The sequence below is a fragment of the Schistocerca americana genome, chromosome 2 (genome assembly GCF_021461395.2).
Source record: "Schistocerca americana isolate TAMUIC-IGC-003095 chromosome 2, iqSchAmer2.1, whole genome shotgun sequence".
NCBI lineage: Eukaryota > Metazoa > Arthropoda > Insecta > Orthoptera > Acrididae > Schistocerca > Schistocerca americana.
The window spans coordinates 273,213,965-273,234,357 of record NC_060120.1 but is presented as its reverse complement, the minus strand read 5'-3'; the positions used below and the strand labels follow the sequence as shown (position 1 = coordinate 273,234,357).

Below are 20,393 nucleotides of genomic sequence, written 5' to 3'. Positions count from 1 at the left end.
TATAGATTTAAATGTCAGGAAGTAGTTTCTGAAAGTATTTGTGTGGAGTGCAGGCATCTATGGAAGTGAAACGTGGATGATAAATAGTTTAGACAAGAAGAGAATAGAAGCTTTCGAAATGTGATGCTCCAGAAGTATGCTGAAGATTAGATGGGTAGATCACATAACTAATGAGGTGGTACTGAATAGGTATGGGGAGAAGAGGAGTTTGTGGCACAACTTGACTAGAAGAAGGGATTGGTTGGTAGGATATGTTCTGAGACATCAAGGGATCACCAATTTAGTATTGGAGGGCAGCGTGGAGGGTAAAAATCGTTGAGGGAGACCAAGAGATGGATACACTAAGCACATTCAGAAGGATGTAGGTTGCAGTAGGTACTGAGAGATGAAGAAGCTTGCACAGGATAGAGTAGCATGGAGAGCTGCATCAAACCAGTCTCAGGACTGAAGACCACAGCAGCAGCATGCTGTTTGTAGTAGCTTACCTGCACTCCTATTTCTTTATTCATTATTAAACCTACTCCTGCATTATTACTTATAACACTATTAAGAAAGATGACTGCGGGCAGCTAATTAAAAGCATTTTCACTAAAATACAAGTCCTCATTCAAAATATTAGAGCAAGTAATATGAAACCAATTTATATTAACACCTACAAATATCATTAAGGAGTAAAATGTACTCCCACATTAATCTGAAAATTCCTAGAGGAAGTACAGAAGAAGAGAGAGTCATATCAAATACATAATATCATAAAATAAGAATTACTTCAATTTAAGTTGTGCTTACCTTGGGGCACATTTTCCTTCAAAAAGCTCAACAATGAGTTTTGTGCATCTTGAATCGTAATAGTGCTCTTCCTAGAAGCCTCAGTAAGACCTGTCTGAAAGATCTCAAATGAAATGACAATCCATGAAATTAACTACTACTGCAATATTGTTATCAATATTTATATTAAACCTTTCCATGATTTTTAATGCACCACTCATTCATATTGCCCAGTATCTCGTCAGGTTGGTGTATAATCAAATTAGGTCCTTCTTGCACAACATTCAGATCAGCATTTGTTACAATACAGCTGACTTCTAGAATGTGATCTTTAATTGGATCTAAGCCAGTCATCTGAAAAATAAAATAAATCATGAGTCTCCTTGTTTCCCATAAAACGATACATGTTATAGGGAAAATGTAGATGTTGATGAAGGAGCAAGCACATGCAAACATACGTTAGCTGAGACTCTGGTAGTATTTATCAGGTAACATGTAAAATAGTTAGTAAATTTTTGCTTAAGTGGGGTAGGACCCAATTTCTTGTCGTATCATATTGTATGGATAGACGAAAGGTCAAACTACATTGAGGCTCAAAGAGTGATGTGCAATGCCCATGGTAAACTAAGACTAAATATAAATCAAGATCATATCATAGAAAAGTAAAGCCGTAATCGAGATTAACTTGAACACCACAATACTTTACTTCAAACAGCCCTATTGGGAAGTTTGTCTTTGTTTCCTGAGTGCTGGGCTTCCTGCCTCACCCCACCAATTACCGGAGAACACATGTTTTAATATGGCAACTGAACACAATTCTTTCACAAACACAACACAATACCAAATATAAAAGTAATGTTAACAACAAGAAAACATTTTTGGAGTTAACCAGGGACCTGCCCGCCCAGTTAGCTGTGCAGTCTAACACACTGCTTTCCAGCTGGGAAAGCCTGCCAATCCCCAGCACAAATCCGCCTGATGGATTAGTGTCGAGATCCGATGTGTTGGCCAGTCTGTGGATGGTTTTTAAGGCAGTTTTCCATCCACCTCAGCGAATGCAGGCTGGTTCCCCTTATTCCGCCTCAGTTACACTATGTCAGCGATTGTTGCACAAACACTTTCTCCACATACACGTACACCATAATTACTCTACCTCACAAACATTGGGGTTACACTTGTCTGGTGTGAGACGTTCCTGGGGGGAGGGGGCGATGGAGTTGGGGGGGGGGGGGGGGGGGGGGTCCACTGGGGGCCGAACCGCACAATAACCCTGGGTTCGGTGTGGGGCGGCGGTGGGGTGAGTGGACTACTGTAGCCTGTTGTTGGTTGTGAACCACTGAGGGCTACGGCAGGGACGAAGCCTCTCCATCATTTCTAGGTCCCCAGTTCCATACAATACAATACAATAACCAGGGTCCTATTTCTGAAATTTTTGTAGCCCACTACTTACACCCACAGCCAACATCCTATACACAACAAACCTGGTGTACACGTTTTTCACTAATCACAGTTGGAGATTATTAACATATAACAATGGATAAAAACAATATTTTGAAAGAACATGTTTTCATGAGGAGCTTCAACAATGAATAGGTCAATGAAAAGTGAACAACAGGAAAATTAAGTGTGCCGATCACAACGTGTATTTATCACTTTCACAATCATCTCTCTACCTCATGACTCAACAGAGCCAGTGTGCTTCATAAATACAAAGAGTGCAGTCCAGTCAACTCTGTCAAAAGCTTTCTCCAAATCTACAAATGCTATAGATATTTCTTTGCCTTTCTTAAACCTATGTTCTAGGATTAGTATTGTCTCGCATGTTCTGGCATTTCTCCAGAACTGAAACTGATCTTCCCCGATGTCGGCTTCTATCAACTTCTCCATTCTTCTGTAAGTAATTTGTGATAGTATTTTGCAACCATGATTTATTATACTAGTTTGGTAATATTCACACCTGTCAGACCCGCTTTCAATGAAACTGGAATTATTACATTCTTCTTCAAGTCTGATGGTATTACCCCTGCCTTATATCACACCAGATAGAATAGTTTAGTCACGGATGGCTGTCCCAGGGGTATCAGAAAGTCTGAGGACATGTTGTCTACTCTAGGTGCCTTGTTTCAGGTTACATCTTTCAGTGCTCTGTCAAGTTGTTCTCACAGTATTGTAACTTCAATCTTATCTTTATCTACGTCCTCTTCCCTTTCCATAATACTGCATTGAAGTCCATTTCCCTTGTATAGTCCCTGTGTATATATTCCTTCCACTTTTAAGCTTCCCTCCTTGCTTATCGTTGTTTTTCAATTGGAGCTCTTGATATTCACACAGCAGCTTCTCTTGCCTCTAAAGGCCTCTTTAATTTTCCTTTAGGTGGTATCTGTCTTTCCCCTAGTTATACATGCTTCTGTAGACTCTTGTCTTCTAGCCACTTCTGCATAGTCTTTTCACAATATGCTGACGATATTGCTCACTTACATACACAACCATTCGCTCGATGAAAGATCTGTACCTAAAGACCGGAAAATTTCACACATAAAAAAGAAATAGAAGTAACCTGCTGAAATATAGGTCTGTATCACTGACTCCAATTTACAGGAGGATTTTGGAATGTACACTGTATTCCCACACAATGAAATAACATGAACAAAACAATCTATTGACACACAACCAGCATGGATTCCGAAAATATTGTTCTTGTGAAACAAAAATGGCTCTTTATTTGGATGAAGCAACAACTGCTATCTGCAGGGGATCTAAAGTTTATTCCATGCTTCTAGATTTCCATGAGCCTTTTGATACCATTCTTCACAAGCAGCTTCTCATCAAATTGCATGCCTGTTGCATATCATCTTTCCTGTCAAAGATCACAATTTGTACTAACTGACAGTAAGTAATCTAGTGAAACCAAAGTTAGATCTGGGTTCCCAAAGGAAGTGTTAAAGACTCTCTGCTTTTATTAATCTGTATATACAATTTAGGAGACAATGTGAGCAGCACTCTTAGATTTTATGCAGTTTACACACACGGTGTGAAAAGTGGCAATTGATCCTGAACAGTAAAATGTGGGAGTTCCTCTGCATAAATACTAAAAAAATTCCATTATATTTTGGTTAAATCAGACAAATTTGAAGCTTGCTGATTTAACTAGACACCTAATAGTTACAATTATGTTCAACTTAAATTCGAGGCATCACAAAGAAAATTTTGGGGGAAAGGTCAATCACATTTTGTGTTTTTCAGTAGAACATGTAGAAGGTGCAACAAATCTACTAATGAGACTGTCTACACTACACTTCTCCATCCTGTTCTGGAGTATGGCTGCACAGGGTGGGATCCTTGCCAGATACAACTGCTGGAGTATATCGAAAAAATGCAAAGAAAGGCAGTTTGTTCGTAACAACTTGATACATGGTACAGTGTGTCAGGGATATGGCAAGCGAGTTGGGTTGGCATTCATTAAAACAAAGGCACTTTTCATTGCAGTGAGATGTCTTCAAGAAGTTTCAGTGTACATCACATCTACACTCTGACCTTGTGGTGTGTGGTGGTCAGTACTTTGTATACCAGTGTTACTTCTCCTTTTTCTCGTTCACAGGAAGAATGACTGCTGGTAAGCACCAATGTGGACTTGTAACACACTAATTTTTTTCTTGTTGGTCTTTTCGCAAGATACACATAGGAGCACTTTGTTGACTCTTCTAGGAATGTGCACTCCCTGAACATTGTAACAGTTGACCATACCATAATGCAGAAAGCCTCTCTTTCAGCATGTGAAACTGAACACCTCCTCTGTGCTTTCATGCTTACTAAATGAATCTGTAACAAAATATCCTGCTCTTCTTTGGATCTTCTCTACGTCCTGTATCAGTCCTACCTGGTATGGATACTACACTAACAAGCAGTAGTCAAGTATTAGTCAAGAAGTATTTTGTAAGCTATTTCCTTTATTGGACATCACTTCCTGAGGTTTCTTTGAATGAATATGTCTGGCATCTGCCTTAGTCACTATTAACTTTATGTGGTTGTTCCACATGTAACCTCTCATACGCTTACCCCTAGATATTTTATGGAAATAATTGCTTCCGGTAGAAAGGAATTATAGTCCCGATCTTCAAGAAAGGGGATAAAAGGAGATGTGAGAACTACAGAGGAATCACCCTGCTATGCCACTGTGGAAAAATCTATGAAAAGATCCTGGAGAATAGAATAAGAAGCAGTATTGAAAGTAGACTGCAAGAGGAGCAGTATGGTTTCAGACCGGGAAGATCAACAACGGACCTCATATTTGCGGTAAGGCAACTGCAGGAAAGGCACTATGAGTACGGGAAGGACTTAATCATGGCCTTTTTAGATATTGAGAAGGCGTATGACAGTATCTATAGGGACAAGCTCTGGGATGTGCTGAACGCAAAAGGGATAGATGAAGAGATAACACGAAAAGTCAGAAAAATGTATGAGGGAAAGTGGGGAGGGAACGTACTGCATGGTTCAAGATGGAAAATGGGCTGCGACAGGGAAGTGCACTTTCGCCTTTATTGTTTATTATTGTTATGGATGAAATCCTACAGCAAGTATCAGATGCAATTGGAGATCATAAAATGAAAGCAGTGCTTTTTGCCGATGACCTGATGTTATGGGGAAATTGCGAGAAGGAGGTGCAAGAGCAGTTAGATGTATGGGAGGCAATGGCAGCACAATATGGAATGCATTTCTCTGCAAAGAAAAGTGAAATAATTGTCACAACAAGGAAGAAGAATAGGCCAAATGTGGATATAACTTGTGGAGGGGAAAAACTACAAGTGGTAGAGAACTTCAAGTACCTGGGAAACATGATTTGAAAGTAAGGGGGGAAACGCGATGGAAATAAATGAAAGGTGCAGAAAAGCAGAGCAGTTCTACAAATGCATTAGGGGGCTTATTTGGAGCAAGGAGGTGCCACAGAAATCCAAGGGAATTATATACCGAACCTACTTTGTCCCCATATTGGCATACGGAAGTGAGACATGGGTAATGCACAAAAGCGACAAAAGTAGAATACAGGCTAGTGAAATGAAGTTCCAGAGGAGCAGGTTGAGTGTAACAAGACGAGACAGATTGCGAAATGTGTATGTGAGGGAAAGACTAAAGGAGGAACCAGTACAGGACAGGATAGAAAAATCAAGACTGCAGTGGTATGGACACATGAAGAGAATGGATGAGGGAAGAATTCCAAAGAGGATGTTTGATCTGCAACTGGAGGGGAAGAGGGCCAGAGGAAGACCAAGAGATAGATGGCTGAAGGGAGTGAAGGAATGTGTGATGAGAAGAGGAGAGAACTGGACGAAGGTGGAAGAGGGGGAATGGTGGAAAGACAGAACACGATGGAGAGGCTTGTGTTCCCGACAGACCCAGCCAGTGGCTGGAAACTGTCCAAGATGATGATGATGATGATGATGAATTGCTTCCGGTGATTGTTTTGTAACTGTATAATAATACAATAAATGGTCTTTCTATGTATTCACAATAAATTGCATTTGTTTATGTTGAGTATCAATTGCCACTTCCAGCAATAAGCATCTATTCTCCACAGGCCAATCATCAACTTTCTCCTCCTAATACCAAAATATTTTGATGACTCCCACTTATACCAAGAGAAATGACCGTCATGACATAAGATAAATCAGAGTTCATAACAAAAAATTTAGGTGTTCACTCTCTCCACAAATGCTATTCCAGGGTGGAATGGTAGAGAAATAGTCACAATGATTCTGTGCACCCTCTGCCAAACAATTAAGTGTAAATTGCAGTGTAACCATGTAGACATAAACGTGTGAAAGGGAGTTACATTAACAACCAGTAAAATCAGTAATTTTTGATAACAGGTCTCCCTGAAGTACAGTGGTTTATTTATTGCTTAAAAATGAATATGAACAGTCACAACCACAATAAACTTTTTTTAAATATAAGATTACCAGCTTCAGTTTGTTCTAGACCCTGTTCAGACCTACACCATGATGGTAGATGGTGGCTGTGAACGGAGTAGGCATTACACCTCCACGAATGCTATGTGCAGTCTAAAAGACTGAGACTGGTGATCTTACATTTAAAAAAAAAGTTTGTTGTGGTTGTGACTGTTCATATTCATTTTCAGTAAAATTACTTGTTCCACTACAGCTTATATAGCAAATTATCTAAGGAACCTGGTCTAAACTTTTTCTAGTCTCTCTTTTCTGTTTGTTTAATCCTTTGTCTTTCTATTTTTTTTTTCCTTTTTTTCCTGCCATTACCATCCACCTCACTCACAGCCAGTTATTAACTTTCTTTGTGGAACATACTTTCATATTTCGTAGTTAACATTATTTACTTTTTGCTTTACTTGAGCTTTCTTCCCCTGTAATGTTTTTTTTTTTTTTTACCTTTTCCTTTGTTTGTGAGAATCTTTGTACTGTCTATGCTTTTTTTTCCCCCCAATCATCCGCTTTGCCATCTATTCTCTGCTAGTTCTAACTTCTCACATTCTCATGCACTGATGAGCCAAAACAACATGACCACTACCTGAGTGAGTGCTGCCTAGTGACACTGAGGCCACATGATGTGGCAAAGTAAGTATATAAGCGGAGCAGAGATCAATGGGAGTCATTCTAGTGACAATACAGGCCCCAAGTGGCCAAAGGACATTGACAAAGGGCAGACTGTTATGGTCTGGCACCTGGGAACAAACATCTCGGAAACAGTAACGCTGGTAAGCTGTTTGGCATGCTACAGTCATAAGCACCTATGGAAAATTGTTGAAGGGCACTTAAACCACATGTAGGCAAGGTGTTGGACGTCCACACTTGTAACAGAATGTGGAAATCAGACTTGTTGGCACTGTAAAGCAATATAGACAGGCATCTGTGACAGAAGATAAAGCGTAATGGTGATGCTGGCACAAATATTTTGGATGACACACCATTCAGTGCATATTGGCGAATGTGGGGCTCTACAGAAGATGAATCCTATGTGTTCCCATGTTGAATCAATGACATCATCAATCAGGGTCACAGTAGGAACGGGATTGTGGAGATTGGACTGTAGATACATAGAAATATGTAACCTGATTGAATGATCACATTTTTTTGCTACACCGGCTCCATGGTTTGTCTGGATATGCCATCATCCTGACAAATGGCTGTCTGCAACAAGCACCAGGCCAGTGGGGGTAGTGTTATTCTATGTGGAACATTCACCTGGGCTTTTGTGGGAGCTGTGGTGGTAATCTAAGGCACCACATCAGCTGTGGACTGTGAACATTATTACAGGCCACCTGCATCTCTTCCAGATAAACGTGCATATTCTGGGAGCCACCATACGGTGCATGGCAGAGGGTACCTTTCCCCACAATTTTCCGGTTCCATTCGCAAAAGAAGCAAGGGAAAAACAACTATCTATATGCCTCCATATGAGCCCTTATTTCTCCTCACATGAAATGTACATTGATGGCAGTAGGATTGGAATAGTTCTGCAGACAGCTACAAATGTTTGGTCTCTAAATTTTCTCAATACTTTTTCATAAAAAGAACCTCTTCTTCCTTCCAGGGATTCTCATGTGAGTTCATGATGCCTTTCCATAGTAATCACATGTTGATCAAATCTCCCAGTAACAACTCTAACAGTGAACTTCTGAATTACTTTGATGCCTTCCCTTACCCCAACCAGGCTGCAATCCCAAACACACTAGCAGTATTGGGACTCACAAGTGTTCCTTATGTGGTCTCCTTTATTGATGAGCTACACTTTCCTAAAAGTCTCCCAATAAACTGAAGGTAACCATTTGCCTTCTCTACTAGAGACCTTACATGTCCATTCCATTTCATATTGCTTTGAAATGTTACACCTAGATAGTTAATTTATTTGAAAGTGCCAAGCAGCACACCACTAATACTATATTAAAACATTACAGGATTGTTTTTCCTATTTATCTACATTAACTTAAACATGGTGTTTGGAAATACCTGTTACAAAGTAATAGGACTTTTAGAGGGGAGTGAGTGCGTAATATTTTAAATTGGAACCCATGTATGAAAATGTACCACATCCATTCTATGATGGTTTCAATTCACATGTGTAGTGGACCCACATATGCTGCAATTGAAATTGAAGAGACACCAGGTGGGATGGAGAGCATGTACCAGAACATGCTTTATAAGTACAATGTCTGTGATAACATTGGTGATTGGCACATCGAGCCACTTTTGTAATGCATCAGTACTGTTCTGTATGGACAATATGGTTGGGTCCTTTTCTGTTTTGGAACAATGTAAACACATAATGTTTAAGTGTTAAAACAAACAAATGTGCTTAAGTGATTAATGGATGTTTCATTATGTTTCCTTTTGAATTGTTACCTAATAGCTGTACTACGCCATGCCTAATTCAATTCATCCTGCAGAAATGGATGAGTTAAACATTTGAATTGAAACCATCATATAATGGAAACGGTACATTTCTGGACACAGGTTCCTATTCAAAATATTATGTATTCACTCCCCTCTACAAGTCTTCAAAGTCTGTATGGGAATTTCCCAACATCCTGTACTTGTCTACATTTAGAGCAAACATTCATTACAGCAAATATATATTCTGTTTAGATCATCCTGTATTCTTCTGCTGTCAGTCAACGACACTTTTTTGTATGCTACAGTGTCATCAGGAAACAGTCGCAGAATGCTGCTCACCCCATCTCATCAGACTGTTCATGTATACACAGACCAAGAGTGATTCTATTACACTTCCCTGGAGCACATCCTGATGATCACTTGCTGTTGTTGACAACATACTGGTTTTTATTACTGAAGAAGTCTTTGAGCCTCTCACAGATCTGAGAATCTATTATGTATGCTCAGACTTTTGTTAACAGTCTGCAGTGTGACACAGTGTCAAACTCTTTCCAGAAATCTAGGAATAGGGATCCTGTCTTTTGCTCTTCATCCATAGATTGCAGGATATCGTGCAACAAAACGGCAAGGTGAATTTTGCACGAGTGATGCTTTCTAAAGCCATGCTGATTTGTTGTCAAAAGCTTTTCTCTCTCAGGGAAATTTATTACATCCAAACTTAAAATAAGCTCAAGAACTCTGCACCAAACCAATTCTAAGGATATTGGGATGTTATTATGCAGGCCCACTATTTTAATCTACTTATATACAGGATTCACTTGCACTTTTCCTTAGTTCATTGGGACTTCGCGCTGGGCAAAAGATTTGCAATAAGTGAAAGCTAAGTAAGGGGCCAATGCCACAGAATACTTTCTATTTGTTTTCAATGCTTTCAATTGACACTCTATGCCAGGGGTGCCTTCTGCTATTTCCTCCATATGGGAGACTGGGCAATTGTTGTGTCTGAGTTAGCCCTCTTCTAACTATAGTCTATTGTAGATCACTTGAACAAAAAACTGTGCCCAGTACTTGGAAAATAGCACAGGTCATATCTGTCTGCAATAAGGGTAGTACAAGTGATCTACAAAACTACCATCCAATATCCTTGACATCAATTTGTTGTATAATCTTAGAACATATTCTGAACTCAAACACAATGAGGTATCTCTAACAGAATGATCTCATCAGTGCCAACCAGCATGGATTCCGAAAACATTGCTCATATGAAACCCAACTTGCATTTTTCTCGTGTGACATACTGAATGTTTTGGATTAAGATGATTAGGTAGATGCTGTACATCTTGATTTCTACAAAGCACTTGCCTCAGTACCACACCTATGCTTATTGTCAAAAGAAGGATCATATGGAGTATCAAGTGAAATATGTGACTGAACTGAGGACTTTTTGGTAGGGACAATGCAACGTGTTAACTAGAATGGAGAGTCATTGTCAGGCGTAGAAGTAACTTTGGGTGTGCCCCAGGGAAGTGTGTTGGGACCTTTCCACAACTACATCTACATCCATACTCTGCAAGCCACCTGACGGTGTGTGGCGGAGGGTACTTTGAGTACCTCTATCGGTTCTCCCTTCTATTCCAGTCTTGTATTGTTCATGAAAAGAAAGATTGTCGGTATGCCTCTGTGTGGGCTCTAATCTCTCTGATTTTATCCTCATGGTCTCTTCACGAGATATACGTAGGAGGGAGCAATATACTGCTTGATTCCTCGGTGACGGTATGTTCTCGAAACTTCAACAAAAGCCCGTACCGAGCTACTGACCGTCTCTCCTGCAGAGTCTTCCACTGGAGTTTATCTATCATCTCCACAACGCTTTCGCAATTACTCAAGCAGTGGGCAAACAAGTGTTCTGTAACCTACTTCCTTTGTTTTTGCATTGCATTTCCTTAGGATTCTTCCAATGAATCTCAGTCTGGCATCGACTTTACTGATGATCAACTTTATATGATCATTCCATTTTAAATCACTCCAAATGCCTACTCCCAGATAATTTATGGAATTAACTGCTTCCAGTTGCTGATCTGCTATATTGTAGCTAAATGATAAAGGATCTTTCTTTCTATGTATTCACAGCACATTACACTTGTCTACATTGAGATTCAATTGCCATTCCCTGCGCCATGCGTCAATTCATTGCAGATCCTCCCGCATTTCAGTACAATTCTCCATTGTTACAACCTCTCGATATACCACAGCATCATCCGCAAAAAGCCTCAGTGAACTTCCAATGTTATCCACAATGTCCTTTATGTATATTGTGAACAGCAACGGTCCTACGACACTCCCCTGCGGCACACCCGAAATCACTCTCACTTCGAAAGACTTCTCTCCATTGAGAATGACATGCTGTGTTCTGTTATCTAGGAACTCTTCAATCCAATCACACTATTGGTCTGATAGTCCATATGCTCTTACTTTGTTCATTAAACAACTGTGGGGAACTGTATCAAACGCCCTGCGGAAGTCAACAAACACGGCATCTACCTGGGAACCCATGTCTATGGCCCTCTGAGCCTCGTGGACGAATAGCGCGAGCTGGGTTTCACACGATCATCTTTTTCAAAACCCATGCTGATTCCTACAGAGTACATTTCTAGTCTCCAGGAAAGTCATTACACTCGAACAAAATACGTGTTCCAAAATTCTACAACTGATTGACATTAGAGATATAGGTCTATAGTTCTGCACATCTGTCCGACGTCCCTTCTTGAAAACTGGGATGACCTGTGCCCTTTTCCAATCCTTTGGAACGCAACGCTCTTCTAGAGACCTACGGTACACCGCTGCAAGAAGGGGGGCAAGTTCCTTCACATACTCTGTGTAAAATCGAACTGGTATCCCATCAGGTCCAGTGGCCTTTCCTCTTTTGAGCGATTTTAATTGTTTTTCTATCCCACTGTCATCTATTTTGATATCTACCATTTTGTCATCTGTATGACAATCTAGAGAAGGAGCTACAGTGCAGTCTTCCTCTGTGAAACAGCTTTCCAAAGACATTTAGTATTTCGGCCTCTAGTCTGTCATCCTCTGTTTCAGTACCATTTTGGTCACAGAGTGTCTGGATATTTTGTTTTGATCCACCTACCGCTTTGACATAAGACCAAAATTTCTTAGGATTTTCTGCCAAGTCAGTACATAGAACTGTACTTTCGAATTCATTGAACCCCTCTCGCATAGCCCTCCTCACACTACATTTTGCTTCACGTAATTTTTGTTTGTCTGCAAGGCTTTGGCTATGCTTATGTTTGCTGTAAACTTCCCTTTGCTTCCACAGCAGTTTTCTAACTCGGTTGTTGTACCATGGTGGCTCTTTTCCATCTCTTACGATCTTGCTTGGAACATACTCGTCTAATGCATATTGTACGATGGTTTTGAACTATGTCTACTGATCCTCGACGCTATCTGTACTTGAGACAAAACTTTTGTGTTGAGCCGTCAAGTACTCTGAAATCTGCTTTTTGTCATTTTTGACAAACAGAAAAATCTTTCTACCTTTTTTAATATTTCTATTTACGGCTGAAATCATCGATGCAGTAACTGCTTTATGATCGCTGATTCCCTGTTCTGCGTTAACTGTTTCAAATAGTTTGGGTCTGTTTGTCACCAGAAGGTCTAATATGTTATTGCCACGAGTCGGTTCTCTGTTTAACTGCTCAAGGTAGTTTTCAGATAATGCACTTAAAAAAATTTCACTGGATTCTTTATCCCTGCCACCCGTTATAAACATTTGAGTCTCCCAGTCTATATCTGGCAAATTAAAATCTCCACCCAGAACTATAACATGGTCGGGAAATCTACTCGAAATATTTTCCAAATTCTCCTTCAAGTGTTCTGCAACAACAGCTGCTGAGCCAGGGGGCCTATAGATACATCCAATTACCGTGTTTGAGCCTGCTTTAACCGTGACCTTCACCCAAATTATTTCACATTTCGGATCTCCGTCAATTTCCTTCGATACTATTCCACTTTTTATCGCTATAAACAAGCCTCCCCCTTCACTGTCCAGTCTGTCTCTGCAGTATACATTCCAATCTGAGTTTAGAATTTCATTACTGTTTGCATTTGGTGCAGCCAACTTTCTGTCCCTGGTACTATGTGGGCATTGTGGCTGTTTATTAATGAGAGTAGTTCTGGGACCTTTCTATAGACGCTCCTGCAGTTTACTATTACCTCATTAATATTGTTATTCCCTGTTGCATTTTGCCTACTACCACCTTGTCGCGTCTCAGGAGGTGTCTTGTCGGGCCTAGGGAGGGAATTCTCTAACCTAAAAACCCCACATGTGCACTCCACACGTACTCCGCTACCCTTGTAGCTGCTTCCTGCGTGTAGTGCACGCCTGACCTATTCAGGGGGACCGAACATTTCCCAACCCGATAGCGGAGGTCAAGAAATTTGCACCCCAGATCTCCATAGAATCGTCTGAGCCTCTGGTTTAAGCCTTCCACTCGGCTCCAAACCAGAGGACCGCGATCAGTTCTGGGAACGATACTACAAATAGTTAGCTCAGATTCCACCCCGCAAACGAGGCTTTCCGCCTTCACCAACTCCGCCAACCATCTGTATGAACTGAGGATAACCTCTGAACCCAGACGGCAGGAGTCACTGGTGTCGACATGAGCAACAATTTGCAGTCGGGTGCACCCAGTGCTCTCTATCGCCGCCTGCAGGGCCTCCTCCACATATCGGATAAGACCCCCTGGCAAGCAGACAGAGTGAACACTGGCCTTCTTTCCCGACCTTTCCGCTATTTCCCTAAGGGGCTCCATCATCCACCTTTGCTTTTCATGTTGAATATTAATGACTTTGCAGACAATGTTAATAGTAAAAGCAGGTTTTTTTAGAGATGATGCAGTTGTCTGTAATGAAGTTCTATCTGAAAGAAGCTACATAATACAGGCAGTCTTGATGAGATTTCAAAGCGGTGCAGATTAGATCAGATCAGATTCAGTTTTCATTTCAAACACCCAAAAATGAAATGATTCTCATGGGTCTGGAACATGTCAGGAAGTATAACATAACAAAATATAAAACATTTGGATGTAAACTTACTACTCTGATCATTTGTCAGGAGATTGTCAAAATATTACAGTAAACTGGAACTGATAATATTTACAGAATTAACAGTCTGTCAGAATGAAACATTGTTACGCACTTTTAATAAATTTATCATACACAAAATACCTAATCTTGAATGTTGTGACCAAGTGCTGTCAAAACTGAAATCTAACAGACATTTTTACTTAAGTTGGCCAACAGTCCCTGTCAAGACATTCATCTACAGAGCAGGAGTTGCCAATCAAAAAGTCTTTCAAACTCTGTTTAAACCGTGCTTTATCTGAAACCAAGTTTTTAATGGTTGCTGGCAGAGATAAGCAACTTGCTTCAAGTGTTAATAAATGTAAAATTTTGCACTTCACAAAATGAAAAACCTCAGTATTCTATGACTAGAATGTCAATAAGTTGGAATTGGCCAACTCATAGAAATATCTGGGTGTAACACTTTGTATGGATATAAAATGGAATGATCACATAGGTTCAGTCATGGGGAAAGCAGGTGGTGGACTTCAGTTTATTTTTAGAATACTGGGGAACTGCAATCAACATACAAAAGAGATTGCTTACAGATCACTCTTGCTACTGGTTCTAGAATATTGCTCAAATGTGTGGGGCCTGTACCAGATAGGACTAACAGGTGATATTGAATGTATGCAGAGAAGGGCAGCACAAATGATAACAGGTTTGTTTAATCCATGGGAGAGTGTCAGAGATACTGAAGGAACTGAACTGGTAGACCCGTGAAGATACGATGTAAACTATCCCAAGAAAGTCTATTAACAAAGTTTCAAGAGCCGGTTTTAAATGATTATTCTAGGGATATACTACAACCTCCTACATATTGTTCACATACGGACTGTGAGAGTAAGATTAGAATAATTACTGCACACACAGACACATTCAAATAGTCATTCTTCCCACACTTCATAATGGAATGGAACAGGAAGAAACCCTAATAACTGATACAATGGAATGCATCCTATGCCACGCACCTCACAATGGTTTGCAAAGTATAGATGTATATGTAGACAGTAGGTCTGTACAATTCACTGTCTTCTATTGCCACACCAGTGTGGTTGGCAAGTGACTGAACAGAAGTCTTCACCGTATTTACTCGAATCTAAGCCGCACTTTTTTTCTGGTTTTTGTAATCTAAAAAACAGCCTGCGGCTTAGAATCGAGTGCAAAGTAAGCGGAAGTTCTGAAAAATGTTGGTAGGCACCATCTAAACTAACTTATGTTGTCGAATATATGTAGTGCTACACAGGCATGCTTTGCCGGCACAAAGATAAATACTGGCGTCAAAACTTTTGCGTCAGGAAATAAATTTAAAAGAAGTTGGAAGACGAGGTTTTTTCTCCGCCCCGAGTTTTGACCACTGCATTTTCATTTTCATACATTATCCAACGAAGTAAATATAAATTCCATATTGTTCATCTTCGAATGTAGCAGCCTTTCAAATATTTGTAGCAACATAAATAAATTTCTTTACACACAAGTACCAACAATGTACAAGGCTTTAGGATTGTTGCACGAGTTGATACGCTGGGGCTTATTAAGATTTCACGTAGCGGCACCTATTACTTCATGGAATTTTTTGAAACACTTGTTAGCGTTAGTGAACCATAATGAAGCGCTTTCATTATAGTGCCAAATTCAAGAGGGGAGTTATTTCTTTTGCACAACAAAGTTCTAATTGTGCTGCAGGTCTGCGATACGGGATTGATGAGAGCAACGTCAGGCGATGGCGACGGCAGACAGACAAATTATTTGAATGTTCAAATAGCAGGAATGCATTTAGTGGGCCAAAGTGTGGCCAATATCATGCACTGGAAGTGACTTTAAATGAATTTGTTAAGGAACAGCGTCAGAAATTCCTGCCTGTGAATGCCGAAATTTTAAAAATTAAGGCATGTGAAATTGCTAGAGAGCAAAAAATCGAAAATTTTAAGGCTATTCGCAGCTGGATTGATCTGTTTATGAAGCGCTGGGGTTTTTCACTTCGGAGGCGAACTTCAGTTGCACAGAAGCTGCCAAAAAATTATGAAGAAAAACTTGTGGAATTTCAGCACTTCATAATTAGGCGGCGCACAGAAAAGCAATACCTTCTTGGTCAGATAGGAAATGCTGACCAAACTCCTGTATATTTTGACAAGCCGTCAAATTATACGGTTGACGCCAAAGGAAAGAAAGACATAAGTGTTCCTACATCAGGGGGTGAAAAACAGCGGATGTCCGTCATGCTTGCTTCCACAACAGATGGACATAAATTATCCCCATTCGTAGTTTTCAAGCGAAAGACTTTACCGAAATCGGAAGTGTTTCCAAAAACTGTAATTGTACGAGCAAACAAAACAGGGTGGCTTTCGGAGGACATGGTGCTGGAATTGATTAGGCATGTGTGGATTGTTGTCCTGGCGCAATGCTTGGTTTACACAGCCTGTTGGTATTACATGCATATGCAGGCCATACATCACCTGCAGTAATACGAAACTTAGAGGAAAGCAAAACGGACTTGTCAGTAATTCCAAGCGGGATGACGTCAATTCTGCAACCTCTTGACATCTGTTTGAATAAACCATTTAAGAGCAAGCTTAAGCACATGTACACAGACTGGCTTTCGAAAAGCGACAGACAACTGACACCAACAGGATGCGTAAAACGTGCAAGTTTGTCGCAAGTGTGCCAATGGATTTATGATGCATGCAAGTGTGTTCCAAATCAGACTGTGCAACAAGCATTTAAAAAATGTTTGATATCCAATGCACTAGATGGTATGGAGGACGATGCTCTGTATGAAGAAATGAGCAACAAAGAATCGAGTGACAGTGATTCAGAATCATGACTGATAGTTTTGACATTTCATATAAGATGTATTACAAACCTAATAAAATTTTGTTTTAAAATTTCAGCATTTAATTTCTAAGTTGTTTTCATTCTTATTTTATAAGTGTTGCTACTCTGCATTGCACATGATAGAAAAGTGTGGAGAGCTGCATCAGACCAGTCTACGGACTGAAGACTACAACACACACTGCATTTGAAGTTATCACTAAAAATCTACTATGAAAATCCGACCGGCAAGACTGTTTGGGATGTATGTCAATATGGCCAACTTTACATTCTGAATTTTTTCCTACCTGTAACAAGAGATGGTTGCTAATAGGAACTTTTATGAATCTTGAATCACATGCAATATTCTCTTCACCATAAGAATAATACGAATGTAAACATTATGCCATGTATTCTTTCGTGTTTGCTGCTATCTCTTTTAAATCCTGTCTGCCTAATAAACTATGAAACTAGAGTTAGACAACAGCAAATGCGGAAGAATATACATATCATGTATGTTTATATTGGTATTATGTTGAATAGTGATACAGTCAGAAATGAAGCACGGCAACTGACTAGATTTTTAAATCTAAGATGACTCTGATTTCTGTGCAGAATGTAATGTACTAAAGAGGCATCTGCAAAGATTTTCAAACGGAGAAAAATTTTCGCTAAACTCTCATTCAAAACATTTTCTATCATACGCAGTCTATTATTTGGTTCTTGTTGATCATTATCAAAGGAAGCAGCAGTATAAGTAGCAACAAATAGCAGTCTATTGCCATTGTTTCGCTAATGAGACAATTCCTCTCTCTTTTTTTTTTATTGTAAGAGGCGGTAGTGCACAGAAAAGCAAGCCATACCGTGAGCGATGACAGGTTGTAAACACTCATTATCAGAATGCGAAAAACAATGCATGGCACAATACAATAATGCATTTTCAGCTTAGAGTGACGTAAACACCTATAACAAAGAGAACGCCACTTATCAGATCAAAGCAAAATAAGCAATCGATTCAAACCAGACGAAGCACGTGAAAAAGAAAGGGTACCCGTATAAATACAGACGGAGCGCATGACGCACAGCAATGGCTACCTGGTAAAGCTTAACTGCTAAGCTTACGACTCGAGCCAAACTACTGTAGATGTATCTTCATCCATTCAACCTAAATTGTGTCTCATGTTACAGTGGACTAACTTTGTTTCAATTTGGAGGCGCGGTCTAAAACTTTCCGCTCCCCTTGAATTTTGAGTCTCCAATTTCAGGTGTGGCTTAGATTCAGGAAAATTTGTTTTCCTTGATTTGCAGTCTCATTTTTCAGGTGCAGCTTAGATTCAAGTAAATACGGTCAATCCATTTGATTATTTTATTATAATATTCTTGTCTTCTCAGCAAGAAGTTTCACTTGGGTATAATTGTGGATGTAACTGTGTGCTTCATGGAGCCATATGAATTCTCCTAACTTTAGCTTGTGGACATTTACATGTTCTTTTTCAAACAAAGAATGCAAAAATTTCTGTTTTCTCAGAGTTTTCTGAATTTTGTTATTAAAACACGGTCCTAACTGCCTTACTCAGAAGATACCAGGTGGTAATAGTTAAAGTGTAGCTAGTCACAGAGGTCCAGTATAGACTGTAATTATCGTAAGGCAACAAAACTTGGTAGATATTCTAACACATTAATGCAGAACTGATTTACACTGTAAAAAATTGGTTCCACTTTTGGCCACCAGGTGTAAATCTGGCACTGTGAATGCAAGAAATATGCATAGAAATGTTTCCATATGTAATGGATTAGGAGTGATATATGGACAGGAAAGGTCAAACAAGTGAAAAAGTAAAACGTTGATTTTTTTTTATGAACCACTGGTTATACAATTTGTTCAATATGAGCATGAAAGACATTGACAAGGTGCTGTACAGTGCTAGATTTTCACCAGGTGGCCAAAATTGGAACTAATTTTTTTCCAGCATAAATTGCTTCTATATTAACTCATTAGCACACCTACCAAATTTTGTTGCCATACAATAATTACAGCCCACGATGGATCTGTGTGTGGTGATGCAATTCAAATGTCCATTTCACAAGGCCTGGATCATGCTACACTGGTTGGAGAAGCATGATCGACAACTCACATTGATGTCTTCGCTTCTCAGTTCACCTGATCTGAACCCGATGGGACACATCTGGGCTATTAAGTGCCAGCTTCGCATCCAAAAACCACCAGCCCATAATTTATGGGAATTGCATGACCAGCGTGTAGACAACTGGAGCTTTATTTCTGGAAATCTATCAACGATTTGTCGAATCCCTCTCACATAGAATTGCTGCTGTGTTCCAAAAATGCTAATAAGCTCGTTAATAATTTTTGTAGTCATAATTGGAACAACAGTGATCTTGTATTGTAATTTAACAAAAAACAATCAGTCTACATTGAAAATGGTGTTTATTTTTCCGGTAATCGGCTTTGGTTATAGATAGACCATCTTCAGACCAGTATGTGTGATGTCTGTCTGAAAAGTATGCGACCTGTGATTTTCCCACGCAAAATAGAGACAATAGCGCAGCGCCACTGTACACAGTAAAGGAAGAGACCTTTATGCGCACGTGTGAATTTTGTTCCTGCCTTCCACGTCAGTCTCTGCCTATTGGTCACCGAGTGAGGTGCTACACAACGTGTTCATCAAATTACTGATTCTCTCAAGATGACTGAACGTGTTGAGCAAAGATACTGCATCAAATTTTCTCAAAAGCTTGGTGATTCTTAAAGCGAAGCAATTCATAAGATTCAGCGGGTATTTGGAGAAGATGCGATGGGTGTAACACAAATTAAGGAGTGGTTCAACAGATTAAAAAATGGTTGCACATCAGTGGAGAGTGACCAGCCTTTTGGCAGGCCCCAAACTGCTCAAACTGCAGCTGTTGTTGAGAGGGTGCAAAATTTGGTGATGGCAGATAGTCGTTTGACCATGCGGGAGATTTCCTAAGAGGTTGGAGTGAGTAAAGATTCTGCACATAAAATTTTGCATGATGATTTGAAGATACACCGAGTAGCTATGAAATTCGTACCCAAGTTGTTGTCGCTGGAACAAAAAGACCTTCGTTTTGACGTTGCACAGGACCTTCTTAACACCACCAACACTGATCCTGGGTTTCTGAACACTGTGATAACTGGAGATAGTCATGGGTGTACGGATACGAGCCAGAAACAAAAAGACAGTTGTTGCAATGGAAGCATTTCGAGTCTCCAAGGCCGAAGAAAGTGCGGCAAGTACGAAGCAAAATCAAGGTGATGCTGACTGTCTTCCTTGATGACAG

General features: G+C 39.9%; 1 protein-coding gene across 3 annotated transcripts in view; it reads right to left on the bottom strand.

The window, feature by feature from the left end:
* LOC124594766 (oligoribonuclease, mitochondrial) overlaps positions 1-20,393 on the bottom strand; it is a 68,551-nt gene that overhangs the window by 20,958 nt on the left and 27,200 nt on the right. For all 3 annotated transcript variants that reach the window (XM_047133154.1, XM_047133155.1, XM_047133152.1), the window contains 2 exons: positions 961-1,122; positions 790-883 (listed from right to left, as the gene is read on the bottom strand). In XM_047133154.1, coding sequence (XP_046989110.1) covers positions 790-883; positions 961-1,122 — 256 coding nt within the window. The remainder of the gene's footprint in view (positions 1-789; positions 884-960; positions 1,123-20,393) is intronic.